Raw genomic sequence first — 14,094 nt, forward strand, 5'->3', positions numbered from 1 at the left:
ATTTCTTACTTAAATAAATCTCAGTCTCTGAAAAAATAAAATATTTTTGTTAATTCTGTTGGGAGCATTAACTGGGAGTATTAATAATTCTCTTGGGAACATCTTTAATTGATCTATTGTTTAGGGTCATTCAACTATTTTTCTTATATAGATGTATGGATTTTACAAGGCCCTACATTTTTATTGAGGATAATAAATAAGTTGCATGTTAGTGCTGGGCCTCTGCTTTCAGCGCAGTAGTGACTGTATTCATAGTTTCTTGTTTTCTGAAATCAATTTTTGAGGCTAAACTCTGAGTTCACAGAATGGCCAAAGGTCACCATGCGCTTCCTTCCAACAACCTCTTCACATTCCTTATGCCTTCGGAGGATTCACAACCTAGAGTTAAGAACATCTGGCAAATCACTTAAAGGCTTTTCCTTTATTTTCCCTTTATAATAGGGATTCTTGATTTTCAAAAATGGGAAGTTTAGAAAATCTCCCAAGCAGTGGCTCTGAGCGATGGCGGTGGCGGTGGAGGGTACTTTTCCAGCCTCACACAGTGGCTGCTGGGCTGGAAGATTGTTCCACACGGCTCTGTTCTTTCTTCGGCTCTTTGCCCAGAATCATTTCCATTTTGTGGCTTTTTTCTGAAGATCTCTAAAGTAGGAATTTCCACTTGAGATAATTAAAATTAGATGTGCTTCCTTGCTGACTTTAATATTTGTTCTTTACATATCAGCCAGTTTTTTTTCTCCTTGAACTTACAAAAGGAATGCTTATTCAGCAAATGGTTTTTAATTGATAAAATTTTACTCTTTACATGCCTTGAAGCTAATTTTTAATTGAAGAGATATTTTAAATACTTTCTCGACCTATGGAAATCCAGTGTGCTTAAATGTGCGAGAAAATGTCTTATTAAACTGAAGAAGGCCACTACCGGGTTACAGAGATGATGGGCCAGTGACCTAAAGCTGCAGCAGACAGCTACGTGAAACCTGAAGAAGGTAGTGGCCTTCTTCAGGTTGGGTTGGTTAACTGATATGTAGTGGTGAGTTTTTGAATTGAGCACAAAACTTTCTATGGTCAATTAAATTTTGGAGATATAGGAAGTATTAATAATTTGTTTTTTAACCTATCCAAACTTTATATGAGCTCATTTCTTGTTTTTTTCCCCCCTCTGGGATTAAGAAATAAAACATATTCATTTTATAAAAGTATTATTATTGAACAAACCATACATTTTATTTTTTTTTGTTAGGTTATTCAACACTTGAGTGGTCCCTGGGAAACCTTACCTTTCCATTGTCCTCAGTAAGCATACCAGCTCTTCCAGACATTAGCACAGGTGAACTATCTATGTACACTCCATAAACACCCTCTTGTGCATGAGATCCCATATGTATCCGTTACTCAGCGCTATTAACAAGTCTTTCTCTTCTATGCCATCAGCTCTTCACTTTTCAGTTAATTTTTCCCAGTAGCCCAAAACATGACCTGTGTGAAACAACTGTCTTCCTTCCCACAGAGCCTCCTTTGGCTACTCCTCTATTTCTGTTTCTCCTCAGAGTATACAAACTCAGAAAGGCTTGTGTTTGTTATCTGCACTTTCTAACTTCCCCGTCTCTCTGGGAATCACCCCAGAAGGGTTTCACGTAGCTGTCTGTTGCAGCTTTAGGTCACTGGCCCATCATCTCTGTAACCCGGTAGTGGCCTTCTTCAGTTCTCTTTATCTTGGTGTGTCTCTCCATAGTGTGTGGCATAGCCGACCCTTTCCTCCTTCTTGAACCTATTTTTTTTCTTGCCTTCTGAGATTCCATGTCCACCTAGATTTCCCCTTGCAATCACATTCAATTTCATGTTTGATTGTTGGTTACTCCTCCTCTACCAATTCTCTGAATGTTGGGCTGTTCCAGGATTCAGCCTTGTGTCCATTCCCTTTCCTTAGTAGAGCCTATTTTTGTAATCTTATCAAGTGTAAACTCATAAATATAAATATGTATGTTATATAATCAGATATATTTGGGGTTGGGCATGGTGGTACACACTCATAATTTTAGCATTTGGGAGGCTGAGATGGAAGGATTGTGGTTCACGGATCCTCAGCTACTTAGTGAGGCCCTTTGCAACTCAGTGAGATCCTGTTTCAGAATAAAGAATTAAAAAATAGTTATGGGGGTATAGCTCAAAGGTAGAATGCAGTTGGGTTCCATCCCCAACATTGCAAAAAAATCAGATATATTTTAATTGTAGTTATATAAATCATTAATATATTGCAATAATGTGATTAAATTATTTGAAATTATATATACATTCATATATTCACAATCTCTCTTTTTCGTGTGTGTGTGTGTGTGTGTGTGTGTGTGTGTGTGTGTGTGACTGGTCTTTGAACCCAGGGGCACATTCTAACTCTGACCTATACACCTTGACTTATTTCTTAATTTATTTTGAAAATAGGGTCTTGATAAGTTGCTGAGGGGCTCTCTAAGTTGCTGAAGCTGGCCCTGAACCTGAGATCCTTCTGTCTCAGCCCTTCAAATACTGGAATTACAGGTGTGCTCCACAATGTCTGACTCACAATCTGTTGTTTTCTTTTTTTAATACTTTGCTTCATCTGAATCTGGAAATCTTAACAACCAGGAATCGTCAGAAAACCTTTTACTTTTCTTAAAGGCATGGTACCATAATTTCTCTTTTTCAAAACATCCTTTCCTCTGAAGTTTTTCTCCCCAAACAGCACTCTCTGTGCCTTCCTTCAGTATCCTCTGAAATTAGGCTTCCTTGAGCCTCCTTCCTATAAACTTGAGGCTGACCTATATGCGTAGGTTTTTGCTACTTCTATGCTCACTTTTGTTGCAAAGTCTGGAGTATTTTAATCTCCTTTTCTATATTTAGACCTCACAAAAGTCCTGCGATGTTAGCAAAGGAAGCCATTTATCTGAAGTTATTCAAGGACTGGGGTTTGAAATAAAATGTCTTCATCCAAATCTGGCTTTCTTTTCCAATATTTTTGCCGGAATGGCTTTCCAGGTGTGACTTGCCCCTCTTCCACTCTCTTTGCTCTGTGAGACGAATCCCTGAATGCCTGTCAGCAATCCAAAAGATAGCTTATGGAAGAAATTGAGTGGGTGTAATCGCTAGGTTGTACTGACTGCCACGAGAGATTATTTGTTGTTTAAATCTCTCTTTAGGAACTGGATCATAGGTCATCAAACCTTTTTGTTTTATTTTGTTGGTACTGGGGATTGAACCCGTAAGCATTCTACCTCTCAGCTACACCCCTAGCCTTTTATATTTGGAAACAAAGTCTTTGCTAAGTTGCTGAGAGTCACTAAGTTGTTGTCTCAGCCTCTCAAGTACTGGAATTACAGGTGTGCAGTACGCCAACCAGCCCAGTGGTCATCAAACTTTTAAATTACAAAGGTTAACACAAGAAGACTTTTGGGTATGCAAAACCATATTTACTTAAGAAACCTATATTTGTGTTACTGAACAAATTATTATATAAACAAAACTCACATAAAAAGACATTGTTTGATTTTTAAAATAGTGTTTTCATAGTCTCTTACTACCCAAGTAAATAAGCTTGACCTGACTTTGAATGATATGACTCTAGACTAGTCCAGACCAACTTATAAAATGGGCAGTCTTATCAGACATTCATCAGCCATGGAAAGTTTGGAAGCAACCTGTGGGAAATGGAACCATTTTTCCATCTTGGATTCTTTTTGATTCTAATCATTCAGAAACCCTGATGGGACCCAGGGCATGACTTCCCCGAATACTTGTTTTGTTAGACTTTAATTTCTTGAGGACCTAAAAATGCTTGTCATGTTTAGGAAAACAAAAATACTTTTATATTTGGTAATTATCATTAATCACATCAGAGCATTAGCTACGATAGAGTAGGTTATGCCAAAATGACCAAAAAACTCCAGATGTCCCTGGCCGAGAACAATAAAGGTTTATTACTCAGCAAATTGTGAACTTAACTGCAGTAATAAGGAATTCCCCTTTGTCTTCATATGGGGACTCAGCTAATAGAAGTGTCACCACCTCGATTATGGTGGCAGGTGGGTGAAGAATCAAACACTGGTTCTCAAGCCATTCCCTTTTAATTAGAACAAAGCTGTATAAGCCACACCAACTTCAAGACATTAGGAAGATACATCTCTCATATGCTAGGGAGTACAGAAAATTTGGGTACTAGTAAACAGTAGTCATGTCTACCAAGAAAAATAATAGCAGTGAATCAATGAATCAAAGATGGATTTTTTTCCTCAGATAAAGTGAAGTCAATAAAGGACATAACGCATACAGAGCAATTGTGTTTCCAGGTAGTTAATGTTAAATACCAAAGATGAATGTTGAATAAAATTCTCCAAGATTTTAGTAGAAAAATAAAACATTGAAAACACATCATGAAAGAAAACTACAAAGAAAAGGCTGATCACAACTATATATTTTAAAGACTCTTTTTGGTATTTCCAACAAGACTATAAGGAACATCTTTGTTTACATCGCTCAGTGTCTTTTCCGTAGTATATTATAGCAAAATTCCTGGAGTAGAACTGATTATTGGATCAGCGTGTTATAAAACATTATAAAAAATTCATGGTTAAATGTTTTCATCTTATGAATTAATTTCTATTGGTTTATTGTAATTGCACCTGATTAGAAGATTCATAGTGATATATTCATATATGCAAACAACATCAGTTGGCCATAGTTAAATTGGACATGAATTGACTATTTACTCTCAGAAAGTAGATATTCCCCAACTAATACATGAAAATACCTTTCTTCATACTTTTATCAGCACTGGGTGGTTTCATAAGAGTTACTAATTTTTACCAGTGTACATTAAAATACTACTGGTTAGATTTTCGTTTATTAGTGGGATTTGGGGACATTGTGTTACTTCTCTCTAGTTTGTTTCTATGTCCATATTAGGCTTTTTATCCACACTGGGATGTTCCTTGTAAAAAATTGATTTTATATGCATTTCAGAAATTATTGTTTCTAGGTGTGAAAAATATTTTTCCTAGTTTACATTTTGTGTTTTTACTTGGTTTTCAGAATTTCAGCCATATAAAGAGTTTTATTTTTGTGTGCATATATTTTCTTCTTTTTCCCCCTTTCTATTTTATGTCTATGTGGAAATGTTCCACATTGTAGAATTCTGAATATTTTATTCTCTTATTTTTGGAACTTTATTATTTTAACCTTTATGCTTTTGAGTTTTGGAGTAAAGTTAGATAAGCATTCATATTTTCTTTCTTTTTTCCTAAATGGGTAGCCAGTTGCCATAACAATATTTTTGGAGTGTCACTTTTTCTCCACTTCTTTGAAAAGCCATCTTTCCGATTTCATTTGGGTTTGGCCTTTTTGGTTTTCCATTATGTTCCATTGACCTGTCTACATCTCTTCTACTGCCAAATTGTTTTAATTATTATCACTTCATAATATGATTTCATATTGGCAGGCTAATCCTTTCTGATTATTTTTTATAATCAAAATTTTCCTGGCTATTCTTGAATACTTATTTTTCCAGATAAAGCTCAACATATTTCCTTCAGTTTCTTGGAATTCCTATTGATGTTTTAATTAAGATTTTTTTGAATTTATGCATTAACTTTATAATAATTTATATTTCTCTGAGTTTTTCTATTTAAGATTATGGGTTACCTTTTCTTATTTCTTTAATTTTGAATCTTGAAGAATTTTGTTATAATAATATTAAAGTTGTTTTTGATCTTGAACCTTACTTAAATTTATTATACCTAAAATTTTTGCCTTTGTTGTTCCTTTTATAAATGGAATCTTTCTTTGATATATGTTATACTGCTTATCTTGTTTATATTTTAAGTATCAACTATCTTATGATACTAAGTATAGTGCATATTAGATGTATAATCTTAAATGTAGATAATTAATTTCCTTTTACTTTTACTCCTCCCCTATTTTTTCAGTATTGGGGGTAAAACCCAGGGGCATTCTACCTCTGAGCTATACCCCAAGCCCTATTTTTTATTCTTCATTTTGAAACAGGGTCTCACTGATTTGCATAGGGCCTCACTAAGTAGATGAGGCTTTCCCCAAACCGCAATCCTCCTGTCTCAGACTCCTGAATGCTGGAATTACAAGTGTGAGGAACCACCCCTGACTACCCTTCCCCCTTTTTGTAGTACTGGGGATTGAACCCAGGGGTACTCTTCCTCTAAGCTACACCTCCAGCCCTTTTTATTTTTTATTTTGAAAAAGGGTCTTGCTAAATTGTCAAGGCTGATCTCAAACTTGAGATCCTGCTGTCTCATCTTCCCAAGTACCATTGGGTATTCCAAAAAGACATTAACAATCATGCTGAGTCTGGGTAACTTTTTCTTTTTAAAGCTCAAATAGGCACAGTATTTCAATAAAGGTTGGTGACTCTATTGGTAAAATAAATCTTTCTACAGTGTGTGTGTGTGTGTGTTTGTGTGTGTGTGTGTGTGTGTGTGTGTATATATATATATATATATATATATATATATATATATAGAGAGAGAGAGAGAGAGAGAGAGAGAGAATGTGTGTGTGCGCACCTGCGCGCGTAAGCCCTTGCACTTTGGTATCTTTAATTTTGTTTCCAGAAAATAACAGCAGGCAAAATCCTGTTTTAGTTACATCTTTCTCTCTCCACTTAAAATAGGTGACCTAAACTTATCAGACGCCCTCAGCATTATTTTTGCTTTTTGTTGACTGGCTTTGAAGGATTCATTGGGTATATCTTAATTGATTCTTTTATTTTTAAGGATATCCATAAAGGTTCATAGCCATATCTTTGATTTCAACCCTTCCAGGAGGCTGAGTTAATTGAACATTTTATTCTATAAAGGCATTTTCCAGTTTTATTTTTTCCTGTTAGATATATGAACAGAAAGTTATATTTTCCAATCCCAGTATTTTTTGACATAACCTATTTATTTTACTTAACAAACTGGCCAATTCATTTTCTAGTTTCTCTTTTAAAAGAAATAGTACCTTGTCAAATGCAGCGAATGAAAATCATTTCATAAAACAAACATTCAATTTCTTATTTATTTACCTCTACTTGTAAGTTTAATTGATGCCTATGGAAGCATAGTTCCATGCCTGATGATAGCACCTACAGAGAACCTGACATCACAGATGATGGCAGACCCTGCCAGGGCATGATAGCATACAGCTTCAGAATACCCCAAACAAAAAGGTGGGCATGCATTTTGAGAGGAAAAAAAAAACAGCCTGTACTCCTGGCATTTGCAAATAGGTTTCATCTAAATGATCAAGAGAATCAGAAGAACAACAAACATTTCATTAATGACATTTCAGTCAGGTGGGAAATGGAGCAGAGGCGTCAGATGTCTAAGAGGAAAAAAAATTTAAGTTATATTTCTATAAGTGACTTACCAATTTATGTAAAAGTATAGAACAAAAACATTTCCAGAGACTTAAGATCTCAGAATTTTAATCTCCCATGAAGTTCTTCTCAGGAATCATTAGATGTTGTGTTAACCCTAAACAAGAAAATAAGCAGATATAAAGAATAACAGATCCATACTGAAACAAGCTCTAAAAAATGATTAAAGTATATAAAATTTTAGCTCAATATGAGTGCACTCAGAAGTGATGCAGAAACAGCTTTGGCTCTAGGAAAAATTTAGGCACAAGAAGGCAAGAAACCCAAATGTATTTATTGCTTAGCTATAGACATTGAGAAAAGCTGACTACTGACAAATAACTAAAGCTCTGATAGAATGTTAAGAGGATTGTAGAGGTGAGCAGGCGGTGTTAGTTGGTCTTTACTCACAATGGGATAAATAATATTTAGTAAATGATGCTAAAAATCCAGGATGTAGTTGTACTGTAATCACGTGCTTTGGTGATTTGATTTCGGAGATATGGAATTTCAAAGTAAAAAGAGTTGCCTTTGGAGGGTTCTATATGTCTTGAACAATTATATCAGTTTTTGTCACTGTATATGTGGATGAATAACCTTTAACAATTTTATCCATCGTAGCCAACTGATCAGCCGCCTCTTCTCTCTCCATCACACAAGCGAGGAGAATAATTAAGTGTTTATATGCAGTGTCTTTATTTGCCCAGATAAATGTGAACCTGACCCAAATCTTGCTAGGACAGTTATCGTTTTTCTATTCACTGTATCTTCATAATTAAGATTTTAAAGCTAATGTAACAGCACCTAACATTTTTTTACAGAATCAAGAACTAGACCTACTAGATCCAGCATATTTTAATCAATTAGAGCTTTTTTCCCATTTTTCCTCTTTTGGAGAAAATGTAGGGCTTCTCATCTTCACAGGAACATCTGAACAGATACCTACTGTGAATCACAATCAGCAATTGGAAATATGGCAGTCCTGGAGTATATTCAGACTCTCTGTTCAGGGTCTGTCCTGACTGAGCTGTTCAGGACCTCCAGGGGTGACTGTCTCCAGAGAACGTGGCCCCTAAACAGCTCCAACTAATTCATGTATCTTTCTTCTGTAAAAGCTCAAATTTGTTTTAAAAGAGGTGGCAGCTCACTGGGCCTGGAGTCAGGTTTGCTGGATAGGTTTTTCTATCTCCAAAATACCTTCTTTGATCATTCTTAACCCCCTAATAAATGGGAATTGATCTTTCATAGAGACAGTGTTTAATGCAGATGTGAATTTAACTGTTTACCAATTTATTTTTAATGGATTTTGATTCGAGTAAGGTTGAAGAATAGGGGATTTTACCATATAAACGGAAATGTTCTTCTTTTAGTTAATTTCTGTACAATTTCAGGGTGACCGTGGACTTCCTGGTTTTCCTGGGCTTCATGGGACACCGGGATCAAAGGTTAAAGAATTCACTTTTTATATTTAGCAATGCCATATTTTACTTAAAATGAAAGTATTTTTATATTGCAATGTATAATAAATAAATGCTTGTATGTAAATAAATAAAGATAAGTATATTAAATGATTGGGTTAAAATATCATAGTTTACATAAAACGTTAAAAAATTTCCTTTAAGGTTTCCAGTTGCAAGTGTGTAATCTTAAAGCATTTGAAAATTGATGAGCAAGTTTACTATAGACAAGTTGTTGTAAAAGCCCTAACTGGGCATGTGGCACACACTTGTAATCCCAGCATTTGGGAAGCTGAGACTGGAGGATCACAGCTCACAGACAGCCTCAGCTACTTAGTGAGGCCCTTTGCAACTCAGTGAGACCCTGTTTCAAAATAAAAAATAGGGCTGGGGATATAGCTCGGAGGTAGAATGCCCCTGGGTTCCATTCCTGGTACAGGAAAAAAAATAAGCCCTAAACTATAAACCCTGTTATAATACTAATTATACTTAATATAAGTACTAATTTAACTTATAAAGTCTAGAAAATAGGATGCTTGCTTGTACATTTATTTCTCTTTTATTTTGATATTGGTTTATTAAATCTATTTATGATCTGTATTTTCCTATAAAGAAAATACTCATATTTCTCTAAAATTTATTATTTATATTTTGTCTTTTAGGGTGAAATGGGTCCCAAAGGAGATAAAGGATCACCTGGATTTTATGGCAAAAAGGGAAGTATTGATCAGACAACCTCATCCACATTGAACTTTTAATGAAATGGAAATAGCAAACAAATCACATCCCCGAGCCAACGTTTGAGCAATTAACTTTATTCACCATTCTCAGGGTATTTATTTAAAACCATGTGGGATGGGAGAAGATGAAGGGAGATATCTGCTAACTACTATACAGGGTATATGAATAAATTGTCTTATTGATCATCGTGTACTTTACAATATATTTACGGTGAGATATTCCTTGGGAACTAGTACCTCCTTAATAATATGTCCCTGGAAATTGAGGTCATGGACCTTCCTGTATCCTCACACTGAAGGAAGATGGTATTCTCTGTGTATTTAAAAACCCACTGCTTTTTAAACTGGCCCCGACGTGGTTTCTGTGTCTGGCTGCTTATGACAATAATTTTGCATCTGTCACCACTTTCAATCCTTCCATTGTGTCCACCCGGCTGGTAAAATAATGCTTGGTCAACAGTTGCAAAGTCAACATAGCCTGCAGTCCCTCTGACTCTGCCAGTGCCTACTGAGCTTTTGTTATTAGCTCTCCTAAGACGACGTTGGGATTGGAACTTGAACATGTTTTTGCAAGGATTGTTTTCTAACTTTCAATTTCCTTTCGTAATACAGGGTGCAAAAGGTGAAAAGGGAAACGCTGGTTTTCCTGGCCTTCCTGGACGTTCTGTGAGTGTCATGGAAAGAAAAGTTTTTGAGTATTTTACTTTAAGTAAAAAGTAAAGTGACTCTCTTTGAGAAGATAAAACAATAATGTAAAATATATTTAAAACACATGTATTTATTTTATAGGGAGAGCCAGGAAGACATGGAAAAGACGGATTAATGGGTAGTCCTGGTTTCAAGGTATTGTCCAAAATAATATAAAATGTAAAAGATTTCTGTACCTTGTAAATGGACATTAGAAGAATATAAGAATATACCCAGAATAGAAATATATGCGTATAGAATTGGGATATATATATAGAAATATATATACATATACACATACATATAATATATAATAAATATATAATATATAATTGCATTGGGGTGCAATTAAAGAGCTAAAACTTTTTAGTCTAATTTTGAAACGAAACTAAATTTTCTTTGCCTGTATTGTGCATTTTCATATATTAGAAATTAAATCACAGGATATAACAAAGTGCAACATCTTTGGTAAGCTGTTCAGATTGGCTGATTTAGTGGGTTGAGGTAGTTCTTAGGTCTGTCTCACAAGGGATTAAGGTTTCAGGAAGGAAAAGCTCTTCCTTAACCTTGGCAACTCTCCTATCAGTTGTGCATGTGGTGAGTGAGAGAAGGAGCGCGGGAGAGATCTGCTGAATGGCAGTCACCCCTCATCCCTGAGAACCCACGGGCCCATGCCCCAGCAATGGTGGGCTAGCACCATCGAATTCTTCCATTATAAAAACTTTTTTCTTGCTATTTATGCTTGCTTTTTATGGTGTAGCTTATTAGATAAAAGGATGTCAGGCATGGACATGTATTCAAGTCAGTATATTTGGAATGTGCAAATGGCACAAGCAAGTGTGTAATGGGACTACCATATAAGATGATTTGAGTAACTCAGGAGGGGGTTTATGTAGTCTCTCAGAGCTGAGGAAGCCACTTGGTAAGCCGTGGACTTAGGGATGTCATCACATTCTAAATGGTCTGCACTTCAGAGTCCAAACTTCCCTAGAAATCCTGTCCAAATTCTTACAGCCTGTACTTGTATTCTCTTGAGAAAAATTCTCTCTTTGCTTCAAATATTTAAAAGTTCTCTAAATACCCTCGATTTCTCAAGATCATCGACAGTGCTTCCTAAGACAGTGGTACCCAAATGTAAAATATCTGGGCCTCTTTAAAGAACCTGGTCCCCTCTTGTTAATTATATTACAATGGCTTTGAGTTTTACTTTGTATATGTTAGAGAGTTCTTCTTTCCCTATTTGTACTCCATTGATTTCCTTCTCTTGCCTTATTGCTATGGCTAGAGTCTCAAGTACTATATTGAATAGAAGTGGTGATAATTGACATCCTCGTCTTGTTCCAGTTTTTAGGGGGAATTCTTGAAGTTTTTCCCCATTTAGTATGATGTTGGCTGTGGGCTTATTGTAGATTGCCTTTATGATGTTGAGATATGTTCCTTCTCTTCTGATTCTCTGCAGTGCTTTTATCATTGCCAGAACTCGAAATGCTTGAGAGTATATGTGTTTTTCATGAGGCTCTTCCACTACTTACTGTGTGCAGACAGCTTAATAGCCATATTAATCTGTAGATATTGGACATTTGTGATTATATTCAGCTAATGTTTATTGTTTTCATAGGTAGGGTATTAAATATTTGTATACATGAACAATTGATTGATTTTGGGAAACAATCTTAGAAGATAAGTGTAAAATAAGATGCCTTAAATAATTTGAACATAACAAATTTAAGACATATAGTTGAAAACTATTGAAAAGTATTAGCAGCTACCTAAAAATACACACTTTATATGCTTATTTTAAATAGGTAGATACTGAATGGGCTAGATAATTTCAGGTTAATAACCTGTAAGTAACTTCATTAATAATGAAATTATTGTTTAGGTTTTAAAATACATTTATTGAAAGGCAAGGTCAAATTAGGTACAATGGGATGATTAGTTTTAAAATAAAAATAAAAAAGAAAATAAATATGAAAAGAACTTATGTAACACATTGGTTACATTTACATTGTAGATAAGAATGTCCTAGTCTTAGAATTACTATATAGGATCACAGTTATTTTATTAATTTAATTTAATTTAATTTTTTTTTTTTGGTGGTACTGGGGTTCCTGGAAGACCTTCTACTTCCGGGCTACACTCCCAGACCTATTTTTACATTTTTATTTGGAAACAGGGTCTCCTAAGCCAGTGCGCGCGGCTGGCTTTGAACCTGCGCGATCCTCCTGTCTCAGCCTCCCAAGCGCGGGGATTACAAGCGTGTGCCACCACGCCCGGCTAATTTAATTTAATTTAATTTAATTTAATTATCTTCCACCAAATTCCACCAACATTTTATGTTTATAGTCAGATTATAAAAAAGGTTTTGAAAAGATTATTTGATATCAGAGTTACTGTAATTGAGAAGCAATTCTTATTTCTGCATATATCTAGTTTGCTTAAATAACATATAAGATATATATTATTATTTTTGCAAGTAAGCCTAAAAATGGATTTTTCATTTTATCAAATTTTTAAAAGGGAGAAGCAGGATCCCCAGGGGCACCCGGGCAAGACGGACCACGAGGAGAGCCTGTGAGTACCTGTTCAATTCAGTTGTAAGGATGATGCTCTTGGCCTGCCAGGAAATCCTTTGACTAGTCAATTCTCCCAGATGCTGTCTTCCTATTCAGTGACTTCCAGATTTTGGATGTTGTAGAAGGTTTGTGTGGAACATGGTAAAATAAAACTACTGAGTCCTCTTTCCCAAACCAGCAGAACTTGCCTGCAGCGTGAATCACAACCACAGACACTCATGCCCAAATGAGCGGTTAGCACAGGCCTCGGGTCCTTGCCACTTTGCCACTTGCCCATTATTTCATAGTGTGCTCTCCAAAATCATATATTCTTTAAAAAATCAGGAGCAGACAAACATGAGTAAGGAAGTACTGAATCTTAGTCCTAGGCGTCTGTATTTTCAGCAAGGATCCTAGCCGATTCTTAACTGCAGATGAGTTTAGGAACTATAGCTTGTCCCATCTTTTATTCCTACAACGCATGGCCCACATTTAAATACTAGTAGATCTCATTTTATTCATCAAAGTTATCTATCCTTAGTGAAGATGCAATCTGTTTTTTGGGGAACTAGATCGAGAAGTGAAAAAATATATATATATATATACATACATATACACACACACACACATATGAAACTATGCGCTTATTTGCTTATTTTCTTGATTCAAAAAGAATATAAAAAGAAAGAAAGAAACCAGGTATGGTGTTGCATGCTTGTGATCCCAGCATTTGGGAGGTTGAAACAGTAGGATCACAGTTCAGACAGCCTCAGCTACTTAGTGAGGCTTTTTGCAACCCAGTGAGACCCTGTTTCAAAGTAAAGAATATAAAATAGGCATGGGGGTGTTGCTCGGAGGTAGGATGTCCCTAGTTTCCACTTTCAGTACTACAAAAAAGAAAAAAGAAAAAAAGAAAAGAAAGAAATACACAAAGAGACAGGTCAGGGAGGGAGGGTAGATGAGAAGCAGGTTATAGCCTGTGACTGTATTCTAAATGTTTGTCAGTTACTGAATTGGAATCTGAAACACCTTTTCCCACAGAAATCCATCCTTCCTTCCTTCCTTCCTTCCTTTATTCATTTTTATTGGTGTACTGTATTCATACATCTTAATGGGGTACAAGATGGTGGAGGCATACATGCATACATCACCCAATTAGCCCTTCCCCAATTCCTCTTCCATTCCCTACACCCTCCCTTCTTCTCATGTTTGGCTTAGTGATTGACATGTTTGTTAATGTATATCATGTACTA

The 14,094-nt window shown here is 35.7% G+C and overlaps 1 protein-coding gene across 2 annotated transcripts in view; it reads left to right on the forward strand.

Moving 5' to 3' along the window:
• The window catches only part of COL21A1 (collagen type XXI alpha 1 chain), a gene marked incomplete at both ends in the record, with an annotated part of 106,342 nt that overhangs the window by 57,387 nt on the left and 34,861 nt on the right, over positions 1–14,094 (forward strand). For both annotated transcript variants that reach the window (XM_080699801.1, XM_080699802.1), the window contains 5 exons: positions 8,794–8,847; positions 9,522–9,575; positions 10,212–10,265; positions 10,389–10,442; positions 12,807–12,860. In XM_080699801.1, coding sequence (XP_080555927.1) covers positions 8,794–8,847; positions 9,522–9,575; positions 10,212–10,265; positions 10,389–10,442; positions 12,807–12,860 — 270 coding nt within the window. The remainder of the gene's footprint in view (positions 1–8,793; positions 8,848–9,521; positions 9,576–10,211; positions 10,266–10,388; positions 10,443–12,806; positions 12,861–14,094) is intronic.

Source organism: Muscardinus avellanarius (genome assembly GCF_963383645.1).
Source record: "Muscardinus avellanarius genome assembly, chromosome: 8".
Lineage (NCBI taxonomy): Eukaryota > Metazoa > Chordata > Mammalia > Rodentia > Gliridae > Muscardinus > Muscardinus avellanarius.